This window comes from Hippocampus bargibanti, linkage group LG01, assembly GCF_051943395.1.
Source record: "Hippocampus bargibanti isolate YZ-2025 linkage group LG01, ASM5194339v1, whole genome shotgun sequence".
NCBI lineage: Eukaryota > Metazoa > Chordata > Actinopteri > Syngnathiformes > Syngnathidae > Hippocampus > Hippocampus bargibanti.
The window spans coordinates 593,425-605,511 of NC_142734.1; the positions used below are offsets into that span (position 1 = coordinate 593,425).

Sequence of the window (12,087 nt, forward strand, 5' to 3'; positions counted from 1 at the left end):
AGCTAGCTATCTTTCTATCTATTTGAGTTACTTCCGGGTTGAGTGAACGCTGGCGCGCTGCCGCAGAAATACTATTCGAAATACTGTAAAGTGATCTGGAGAGGCGCTTATAAATGAAATGTATTATTATTCTTATTATAGACCGCCATTTTGTCATAGTATCACCAACAGCCTCGTACGCCACATCATGAGAACCGACATCTTGTTTATTTTGATGACAACAACATAGTTTGGTCAATATAGTGCAAGAAGTGCAAAGCAATCCAAAAACATAAGACTCCATCAGGGATAGAGATTCTGCCAAGGCTTGTATAAAAAATAGGTGTTACATAGATTAAAAGAGCAACATTACACAACAAAAATCAAAACTTCAAACATTATTTCAGGTTGTTTTGTTTTTTCGATAAATCTATAGATTAAGAATTGATGCCCCCACGTCTGTGTAAGCTCTCAGTCGTACATCGATGAAATGTTTTTTTCATCTGTCATCTGTACTTCATTGAAGGTATCGGACGTTTCTCTCCTCATCCGAAAAGCTTTGTCAGCAAACTAAAATAGTGTTATATAGGGGAGTAAAAGAAGCCATTTTTATAAAACAGCAAAACTCTTCAAAATCGCCATGGTGGTGTGAGGTTCAATTTAGATCGTGCTTATAACATACTTCTCAGATCGTTACCACGGAGGCTTAATCGTGCTGATTAGGTCATAACAAGGCGAATGGGGCAATCAGGGCCAGTCATAGAACATAATCAGTCAGGACAAAAGAAGTACAGTGATACCTCGGTTGACGAACCCTTTGGCTTACGAACTTTTCGATTTACGAACGTTAAATCTATGAAAATTTTACCTCGGCATACAAACTATTTTTCAGGAAACACACAGAGCGCCATAATGAGTTATGTGTAGTTCACTAACCAGCCCGTTGTCCTAACAAGAAAATGTCATCCGACTGTTGTTGTCCTCTATTGCCCGCCCCCAGTCTTCGGTTAAAGCCACGTGATTGGTCTAGCACGCAGCAGTGAGGGGAGGTGGTTTAAACATCAAAGAGACAGGCAGGCGACAGGGAGAGACAAAATGGATAGAGGACAGTGAAATTTGGACTCGTTTCAACTTTGATAGCTCAAAAGCAGAGTGTAGACTGCAAGGTTAAAATACCCCATCAATCAGGCCCCAAAAATAACCTGCACAAGCCATCTGTACACTTGATGCAAAAAGCTATCAACCCAGCGAAACAGAACACAATTGATGAGGAACTAGGTAAAATGATGGCAGAGAAAGCACCTCCAAGGGATCATTCCTCAAGATGGTGAAAGAAGAAGGCTACGTTCCTCAGCAAGTGTTTCATGCTGATGAAAGCGGCCACTCCATTCCATCAAGCCATCAATGACCACCACAAAGGTCAATAAAACCACTTTATTATACAGTAGAGTTCATTTCTTTAATTATAATACCGTAGCACATTTATCATATATAAAATATAGTGTAGTTTGTGTAGTTTTAAGGCTTAGAAAATGATAATGTAGAAAATTATAAAGTAGAAAATGATGATGTTTTATGGGGACCTGGGAACGGATTATTCTAATTTTAATGGTTTCCGTTGCGACACACTTTTCGCCTTACACACTCCGTCTGGGAACCAATTAAGTTCGTAAGCCAAGGTATCACTGTACAGTCAAGAGCTAGAGCTACCAGCAACATTTTAGTTCGCTGACGAAGCTTTTCGGATGAGGACCGAAACGTCCCGACACCTTCAAAGAAGTACAGATGACGACTGAAGAAACCTTGTCATCAATTGACACCTCAATTCATTTTAATATACTCATCTTTTATATGAGAGCTTGTAAACCTTCTAATTCCTCTAAAAAGTGCTGAAAGCATACAAACATCCTATTTTTTGTCTTCTTTCTCAGCAACTGGCACAGTCTTTTTTTCTTTCTTTTTTGTATTCGGGGGGTGTGCCACTTCCCTCCAAACTAGAAAGCCACGTTACAATGCCAAGCTACAGGAAATGAAACTACCAAACAAAAGCCTTCTTTCCCCCCACCTTGCTCCAGAAAATGGCAATGTATGATGAAACAGGTCATGTCAATGTAAGAATCAAAAGTTTGATCTTGAAAAGTCATGGCAGATTATATCAATAAATACTTACGGTACTTACAGACTACAGCAGGAAATAATCCAGCAGCACAGTTTCATCATCTGCTGTACAGTGTGTTTTGTGTTTCGTTATTGTCTGTTTTTTTTTTTTTTTGTCCAAAAGGGGGTGATTGTATCAACATTTTTTTGTTCTTTTCTGACAATATGCACGGTTATATTCCTGAATTTGAAGCTAGGACATATGTAGACACTTCAAATTTGTCATCATTGCCGTATAAAAATAAAAATTGCATCGTTAGTTAGCAATGGTGTTCATCCCTCGCGTTGAAGCAATCAGAAGAAGATTGCTCGGCAGACCTGGCAGTTTCCTCCTGCTTGTCTTTGTGCCAAGGCACCCAAGAAACCAAGTTTCCATAAACGGCGGACAAAATGCTCCATGGAATGAATGACTCTACGAGGCTCAGAACTGGCTGAAGGTGGTCTGTTTCTCCAGAACTTCCAGGTAATCAGGCTCAGACTGCAGTTTTGCTTTTAACTCCAGGTATTCGTTTCGATTGGGTTCCACATAAACAGTACTAGGCGAGGTGCCGTAGAGCACCGTATCTCTGATCCTGTCCGGGTGCAAGAACTGACGCCTGACATCAAAATTAGGGTTGTAGGTATAGGACACTGGACCGGTGTACTTGTATTCTAAGCTTGCACCCATTGGGAGGGACGAGATGGACTGGTGAGGGGATATCTTATCCGCTTCAAGTATGCCCCGAAAGAAATGGTCCGCATCCTGGACCGTGGAGGGGTTGTCCATTGGTTCAATAGTGCTAACGCTGTACGCAGGACTCCTCATCATACTGCGATTCCTCTCCTCTTCTGGGGTACTTCTGTAAGTCACCTTGAGCTCGTGAAGGTCACGGTAATCCTCCACCGCATTTCCTTCCCTTGATCTGTAAATGGGGTTTTTGCACATGTGACCCATCGGATGTGGGATGTATTCATAGACGTGGCCGGCCGGCGTCTTGGCTTTGGTGCCCGAACGGTTGCTGTAGAGACTGTACTGCAAGTTAAAGGAGCTGACGTCAGAGTTGTTGGTGCTCGTGCGATCGCTCTGGGATTTTTTGCGCTTCTTCATCACCACGACAAAGAGACCCGCGGCGACGAAGACGGACATGATGAAGACGAGCAAGAGGCTCAGGATGAGGACGGACAGGGGGACAGTGCTGCTGGCGGAGTCCAACCTGCGCGGGGTATCCGTGGGGATCACCCGGTCGTCTAACGGCTCCTCGGTCCGGGGGGTTGGGGAGACGAAGGTGTCAGAGTGGTCGGGGCACAGCTGCTCCGACGAGACGGAGCGAAGGTCCTTTTTCGTGTGCTGTTTGGGTGTTTGGCACATGATCTCATTGACCACCGTGCCCGCGCTCAGTTGCTCGAGCCATATTTTCATCCCTACGAGATCACAGGAACAGTCCCAGGGGTTGTCAAAGAGATCTATCTGCACCAGTAGCTTCAGCTGATCCAAAACACCGCTCACAGGCAGGTTTCGGAAGCGGTTGTTGCGCAGATTAAGTCGGGAGAGCGAGAGGCTGGAAAAAACGCCCAAAGGTAATGTTTTCAGGAGGTTGTTATTCAGAAACAGCAGCTGGAGATTGGCAAGGTAACGAAATGCGCCTGCGTCAACCTCTTTGATTTTATTGTACTCTAAATAAAGATATTGCAAGTTCTGCAAGCCAAAAAACATTTCCCCCGTCAGCCTGTCCATGAGATTACCATTTAAATACAGCCTACGCAGATTGCCTAAATCCCCAAAAGCCCTGTCATGGATCACAGTTATCCTGTTGTTTCCCAGGTGAAGCAAATCCAATCCAATGGCGTCGACAAAATCTGATCTACGCACCACGGGGATATAATTTCCAGTCAGATACATTTTTTTGGGATTGTACGGCTTGGGTTTTAGGTCAGAGATACTTTCGATCTTTCTCTCTTGGCAATTTACATTCAGTCCGATTTCAGATATCTGCAGGTTGCACGTGCAGGCCGTGGGGCAATCCAAAGGCACGGGCGATTTGGTCTGAAAAGCAATGATGGGGCCATAGTTGTAAGGGCTACCGCCTGGGAGTCGCGACGTGGGCTTTAACCTGGTACGGTTAAATTGACGAGGGCCCTTGGTTGGTCTGGAAGAGGAGCGAAAGACGGCCGACGACGTGGCCGAGACCGAGACCGTGACGGCGGCCGCTGTGGTATGGCGATATCCGTTCGTGCCGCTAGGGGGTGCGGGCCTGACCGCGTCCTCCGGTGGCCTCCTCGGGCAGAGTTCCTGCTTGGACACCTCGTCCAGGTCCCTCCCGTGGAGCCTGAAGGGTGTCTCGCACACCACTTCTCCCACCAGCGCCGTGTAGGCGATACTCTCCAGCCAGGCCTTCAAAGCAATCAGTTCGCATGAGCAGTTCCACGGATTCTCTTCCAGCTGTAATTCCACAACCTTGTCCATGTGCTCCAGGAGGCCAACGTAAGGAAACATTTTCAACAGGTTCCCCCGCAGGTCCAAATGCGTCAGGGGAACATTGCGGAAGATGTTGGGGGGCAGGAGAGCCAGCAGGTTGTCATTCAGAATCATCACCGTCAGTTGGTGCAGTTTGCTCAAAGCGTTGGGCTCAATGTTGCTGATGTAATTGTAATCGATTTGGAGATATTCCAAACTCTGAAGTCCCGCAAACGTATCATCTCTCAAAACTTCAAGTTTGTTATTGTTCAGGTGCAACCTCTTTAATCCTTGGAGTCCGTTGAAGGCACCCGTTTCTACCTCCGAAATGTCATTGTTCCCCAAGTGCAGGATGGTGACTCCGGTGTAATTGATAAAATCATTAGCCGACAGTTTCTTCAGTAGGTTTCCCGTCAGCAGGAGATGGTACGTGGAGAAGCGAAGCGGGCTGATCTCCGTCACTCTGATGATTCCGCGGTTCTCGCAGCTGACGCTGAGGATGCTTTCCTTTTCCTCACATGTGCACAGGTGACGGCAGATTTCCCCGTAATTGTCATACATCTCGCCCAGTTTTAGAGATGATGCAATCACAAGGATTAGATTCAGAGCCCAGGAATGCATGTTTCCTGGGAGAAGGTACCCCAGTTCAATCAAGTGCTGCGTCAGTACGTGGTGTCACCTAGGGAGGTAAAAGACAAAGGACGTGGGCTGTTTTTACACAGGTTAAAAAGCACAAGTAAGCCTAAAGACATTTCCGTGACGAGCATTTGAATTAGCAAATCTCGGCAGGCCTGCGCACGATAGCTACTGGAAAAAAAATCATATCATTTTATTCGGCCCGCCAAAGCAAATCAAACTTGCGAAATTCCATAATGCTTGCTAAAATCCGAACCAAAATGTCATATTTTTGGATGTAAACCACCATAACAGTCATTATTCTTGACTTCAGATTTAAAGGACAACCGACACCTCCAGACAAGTTGTGTCCATAATTTGTCAAATCACTTCAAATGACTTCTACTGAGCGTATTTTACAAAAATTCCACCGCGTGTAGCTATATTTTACCTTTTAAGACTCGCGCTGAATATTCAGGAAGTCTTGTTTTCCAGTTGATGACGTTGCCCTAAGTGATGTCACGGAAGGAACGCCCCTGACCAACAAAGCGACACACAATGCATTTTGGCTACTTTGTTTGCTCTGAAAACCTCGTGTTGATGGCACAATTAGAAGGAAAACTACATCAATAACGCGATGGTGAATCGTTGTGCGTTGCACCAAGACTACTATTTGATACTCGTTGACACAAATTACCAGCAGACAAATCAGTCCATTTCCAACGGAGCTTTGGCGCCATCTTTTGAATTTTCTGGGACGCTACATTGGAGTCCTGACGGCTCGAATTGATACGGAAGGACTTCTTTCATCCATTGCAAACATGTACGCTTTCCTCTTCAGAACTATTTGAATCATATTCATAAGTGGATGAGTAACAAGAAAGCATCTTCTCCCAATCTGAAGCCATTGTTTTGATTTCAGAGCAGGGCAAGACGTCCTGGCGTGACGTCACAAACAAGGGGGCGGGACCTTCTGAAACTGGCCATTTCCGGTTTCATTTTTAAGTCGTATTTGGACACTTGAAGTCATTTTTATTGATGTTTTGCATTTGACTACAAATATCAGCCTGCGTGTTTCAGGTATTTGAGATGCTAGAAAACGTTTTTCTTTTGTCAGTTAGGAAACCCAAAAATGGTGTCGGTTGTCCTTTAATGGTTTGCCCAAATTCATAACGCAAGCCTGAGAGGAAACCGTAACTACAATGTGGCCCACGGCAAAAAAAAAAAAAAAATGAGTTTGACACCCCTGCACATCAAATAAAATGATAAAAACTAAGTTATTATCATTGTATATAATTAAAATATTTTTAATGTAAAACCTCCCATTTGTTTATCTGAGGCGGTTAGGGGAAAATGAGTCATTGACTACATTTTAATCATATGCAACCAACGTACATGTTTGAATATGTGTTTTTTTTCTGTGTGACAATCCAGCCATGCATATATGATTTTTGTTTTTTCAAACAAGCCCACCCATCCCCATTCTCACTCAGCCCACATAGCAGACAGACATCAGTCTGTGGGGTGGGGGTCAACATAAAATAAATGTTCCTCCCATGACCAGATCGTCTTTAGCTTCAAAAAATGTCGCCGGCGGTTTGGTATCGATCAATCAAAAAGGCAAATAATTGGATATTTTATTAATTAATGAGGTATATTTTCCAATCATATTCTCTGTTTGGCTTTTCCGTTGATAAGCTTTGGTAGTTTCCCTCTTTGCCGCACACATGCACACACACACACACGCACGCACCCCCGCGCACATACCATTCTTACCCCTCCTTAAGAGACCACGAAAGCTTATTACGCACCGACGCGGTAAAAAAAAAAGGCTAAATCTACTAGAACACACCAGCAACGTGCATTTTTTGAGCATTTTATGTGCGATTCGTCAAAGAGGACTTGAAAACGATCAATCTTGGACGTCCTTGTTCATTCTGAGCGCGTAACGTTGTTTTTTTTTTTGCAATGCGTAAAACTGCCGTGGGCAAAAAAACGCAGAGGCTCGTTTTTGTTCGTTAACACACATCTAGATTGTATTCAAAAATGAATTTGAGTGACGGCGAAAGCATTTTAGAAACATGAAGAGTGGATCGTGTGTTAATGGTGATCGGCTTACCGTGCAGACGCCTGGAAACGCCAACGCATCCCGCAGCACCAACAAAAATTAAAAAAGAAAATACATCACACCCCTCCTCAAAAAAAAGCCCTTGTTCGGGCTTCGATCTTGGTGCAAACATGATTTTGTTTTTTGGGGTGGGGGGGGGGGGGTGTCGAATCCTTAAGATTCAAGTCTCCTCTTCGTTTAGCTCCATAACAGCCTCATTGACGAGTCAGCCGGCGCGCCAACATTGTCTCCAGTTTTCTTCCAAAAATTGACTTTAACGATGTCATTTCAAAATAAAATAAAAAAAGCCACGGCTAAAGTTGAGAAACAAAACACATCAAAAAAATAGATCGCTTTTGGGGTCTTCGGGGAATGATCCAACGTTAGAAACCAGCGCCGTGACTTTCATTCATGTGCAACGCAGGGAGAAAAGAAGCACGAATCGCCCCCCCCCCCCCCCCAACCACCTCCACCTCCCCTCTACCTTCCCCCTTTTTTTTTCCTCTTTCTTTCCTCCGCGTCTGCCGCCACTGGTGCTGCGGCGTGTACCAACCGGCCCGTGTCTTGGTGTGCACTTTCACTCCAAGCACAAGGCGCTTTAATTCACTGCACGCGTCCGTCCGTCCGTCCGTCCGTCGGTCCGTCCGTGTAAGAATGCGCAAATCCTCTTCGTCCAGCGGTGGTAAAACGTTGCAACTCGTGGAACTTGATGGCGGTTGGTTGATTGGTTGGTTGGTTGGTTGGTCGCTTAGCGCAAACTGGTGGTTCTGGTCAACATCTAAAACGCCAAACGCTTCGCGAAACAATTACCGTCGCGTGGTTGCATCGAGGGCGTAAAAAGCGTCCACTTCGCACGGCTGCCGTAGCAAGGGAATGAAAAGCAATTTAATGCAATAGTCTATAAGGGGGGAGGGAGGGAGGCGAGATACTGAGGAAGGGAGGGAGAAACGAAGTTAAGGATGGGGAAGCTAAAAAATGACCTGTAGGTGGCGATAGAGTGATGATGATGATGAAGATGAAGAAAAAAAATGCCTGTGCTTTTTGGTGTTAAAATTAGTTGGACCAGCTAATTTTAACACCAAAAAGTAGTAGTAGTAGTAAGAGTAGTAGTAGTAGTAGTCGTTTTGCATAGCAGTTATAGTAGTAGTCGATGTATTATTATTATTATTATTACTACTATTATTATTAGTAGCAGTAGTAGTGGTAGTGGTAGTTGTAGTAGTAATATCGTATACTAATTATTATTATTCGACATGGTACTATTATTAGTAGTAGTAGTATTAATAGTAGTAGTAGTATCATGTAGTGATTATTATTAGTACAAGTCAACATTGGATTATTATTATTATTAGTAGTAGTAGTAGTAGTAGTAGTAGTAGTAGTAGTAGTAGTAGTATTGTATAGTAATTATTATTAGTAGTAGTCGATGTGGTGTTATTATTAGTAGTAGTAGTAGTAGTAGTATTGTATAGTAATTATTATTAGTAGTAGTCGATGTGGTGTTATTATTATTATTATTATTATTAGTAGTAGTAGTAGTAGTAGTAGTAGTCGTCGTAGTCGTAGTGATAGCAGTAGTAGTAGTCGTGGTAGTCATAGTTGTAGTAGTATCGTATAGTAATTATTATTAGTCGACATTTTATTATTATTATTATTATCAGTAGTAGTAGTAGTATCATATAGTTATTATTAGTAGCAGTCAACATGGTATTATTATTATGATGAATATTGTCTGTAGAAACCTTTTCCTCGCTTTACAAACATAGTCGGACAGAATTTGCGCGTCTCCTTGACACCAACATCCAATCTGACACATAAAGATGTGAAGCATCACTGAGTCAACAACATCAAACAAATCGTAAAAATCATAATCATACATTTCATCCTCCTCTTTTCTTAAAAAAAAAGGACTCGGCTTACCACACTTACAAGCGATATCCTTTGAATGAAGGATTACCATGAATCCATTTTTTTGCAAATGCTGAGAAGAAGTGCAGCTTATTTATTTGTTCGCCTCTTTTTGGGCGCAGTCCAACAAATGCTAACGCAACTTAGCGACAACCGTAGAGGCAAAAATCAAATGAAAGCAAAAGATGCGCTGGCCAAAGCATGTCCAAGAGATTTGCCACTTAGGCGCTATTGTGTGGGAAGAAGAAGTCAACCCCTCAAGATTTTTTTTCTTTCTTTTTTTTTTTTAAGCACGTAGCAATAAGCGGATGTAGCTTCATGCTTATACTGGCGGGGGGGGGGGGGGGGGGTATTCTTGACTGTTTTTTTGCCCATTTTTGAAGCAGATTTTAAAGACTCGACTCTGAATGACATTTTCTCCATCAGTGTGCTATCTAGCTAGCCATTTGACTAGCTATGGAGGAAGTTGCCATTTTAGCAAAAACAAAAAAAAAGAAAAAAGGATCAATTTTACAATTTTGCAGAAATCCACCATTTCATTTTTCCCCCCATCACAATTGGACTGCCGAAAAAGGACAATCCACAGTTTTTTCACATAGTGGTCATTTTTTCTGTACACTTATTTTTCTAGCTATCTAGCTGGCTATCTAATTTGCTAGCTATTAGCTAGCTATCTGGCTGGCTATCTAGCGAGATCTCAATTAGCTGGATAGCTATCTGGCTAGCTAGCTATCTGGTTGGCTATTAGGGCTGGCTATCTAGCTAGCTATCGATTAGCTGGATATCTATCTGGCTAGCTATCTAGCCAGCTATCGATTAGCTGGATAGCTATTTGGCTAGCAAGCTAACTGGCTGACTATTTGGGCTGGCTATCTAGCTAGCTATCTATCGATTAGCTGGATGGCTATCTGTCTAGCTATTGCATAGCTAGCTAGCTTTACATCTATTTCGGAAAAAAATCATTGGCACCGCCCTACCCACTCTCGAGGACTTGCACACTGCAAGAATCCGAACAAGGGCGCGGAAAATCCTACTGGACCCTCCGCACCCTGCCCACCACCTTTTCCAGCTACTCCCCTCAGGCAGGCGCTACCGATCCATGCGCACCAAATCCAGCAGACATTTAAACAAGCTTCTTCTTGTAGATGTATACGTGTGTGTGTGTGTGTGTGTGTGTGTGTGTGTGTGTGTGTGTGTGTGTTTAAAGATTTGCAGCAGCATGACTTAATAAAAGCTAATAGGTTCACGCAAACGGCAACGCTATTATCATAAATCGACTGCATAAAGCATCATATGATAATTAGGTCTGAGGTTAAGTCATTCATGCAAATGAAGGTTCACGCTAAATTGAACCGAGTTCTCCTTTGCATGAACCCCCACTTGCTCTTTTATTTTGAACAAATGTTATGGAACTTTAGTTATTTGTGTAGTTTGTCTGAAAAAGATGGGAAGTAGTTGCGTCACATCTATTTCATAATTGAAAAAAAAATGTCACTATCTAGCTGGCTGGCTATCCAGCTCGGCATCTGTTAGCTATCTATTCACTGGCTAATGGCTAGCTATTTGCTGGCGCGTGCCTATCTGTTCGCTAGCGAATGGCTAGCTATTCGCTATCTAATGACTATCTATTTGCTAGCTATTAGCTATCTATTTGCTAGCCAGCGAGCTTGCTATCTATGTGAGTTTAAACGATCGTTAGGGGTGTTCATTGTTTGGTCTGCCAATTTGTTTCACGTCTCAAGTACTAATAGCTATCTATTCGCTGGCTAGTTGCTATCTGTTCGCTGGCTAATGGCTAGCTATTCGCTGGCGAGTGGCTATTTGTATTATTATTGTCATGATTATAAGAAGTTCCCAATTGGCGAACTAGCATAGCGAGCCATTTCTGCCCCAATTCCAGGATATGACTCAAGTAGTCAGAATGCGCGCAAATGAACCTGGAAGCAGAACGCACAAACAGTGTGACAGCATCGTGTCAACAAGATGTGATGACGAATTGGAAACACGGAAAAATGAGTCTCCATCACCAATGAATGAGGCGAGAAGATGTATGAAAGCTAATGAGACAAGTGAGGATGGATGGGAAAGTCGAAGTGGTCTGTTGTGCCACACTGGGTGTCACTCCAGTAATCATGCCAGAAATTGCTTTAGTGCACAATTTCACAGACGTGCACGTTAGCCGTATTTCACTTTGACGGCTGTTTAGCATGTACAAATAAATATGAATGTTAATAATGCGGAACATTTACGGAATGCCCAAATGGTTCCTCGTAAATATCTGCTGATTGGCTGAATGTGGATGGGAGAGATGAAAAGCAACAAACGCGGCATTTGAGAAGGTTTCTTCAGCCGTCCGTCATCTGGACTTCTTTGAAGGTGTCGGAAGTTTCGCTTCTTATCCAAGAGGCTTCGTCAGAGAACTAAAATTTGCTGGTAGTTTTGGCCCTAAATATACCCCTACTGTCCAGACATGGCGGTGCCAGACTCTGCTATGATTGGTCCCTGCTCTCAGGTTGGGGGCTGCAGAGGACTACTCCCTACAGCTACACTGATTACTTCTATTGTCCTGCCTGAGTATGAAGTCTATGACTGGCCTGATTGCCCCATTTGCTCTGGTGTCACCTCATCAGCACAACTAAGACTATTTGCATAAGAAGTCTGTTGTACGAATGATCCAAATTAAACCTCAACCCACCCTGGCGATTTAGTGAAAACTAAATCGCCAGGTTTTGCTGTTTTATGACAATTGCTTCTTTTACTCTCCTTTCAAACGAAAATTTTAGTTCGCTGACGAAGCCTCTTGGATAAGAAGCGAAACGTCCAACACCTTCAAAGAAGTACAGATGGCGGCCGAAGAAACCTCATCAATGGACGATTCCCCTGTGTA

At 43.3% G+C, this 12,087-nt stretch overlaps 1 protein-coding gene across 1 annotated transcript; it reads right to left on the bottom strand.

The window, feature by feature from the left end:
* Window positions 1–185: 185 nt before the first annotated feature.
* Window positions 186–7,765, bottom strand: slitrk5 (SLIT and NTRK like family member 5). Its single transcript, XM_089013402.1, has 2 exons — window positions 7,305–7,765; window positions 186–5,249 (listed from the first exon to the last, which is right to left on the bottom strand). The coding sequence occupies exon 2, from the start codon at window positions 5,189–5,191 to the stop codon at window positions 2,558–2,560; it is 2,634 nt and encodes an 877-aa protein (XP_088869528.1). The 5' UTR covers window positions 5,192–5,249; window positions 7,305–7,765; the 3' UTR covers window positions 186–2,557.
* Between the last annotated feature and the right edge of the window lie 4,322 nt (window positions 7,766–12,087).

What these genes read in the sequence shown, in the direction of transcription:
- slitrk5 (XM_089013402.1), bottom strand. Translation starts at nt 5,191, where the DNA reads ATGCATTCCTGGGCTCTGAATCTAATCCTTGTGATTGCATCATCTCTA.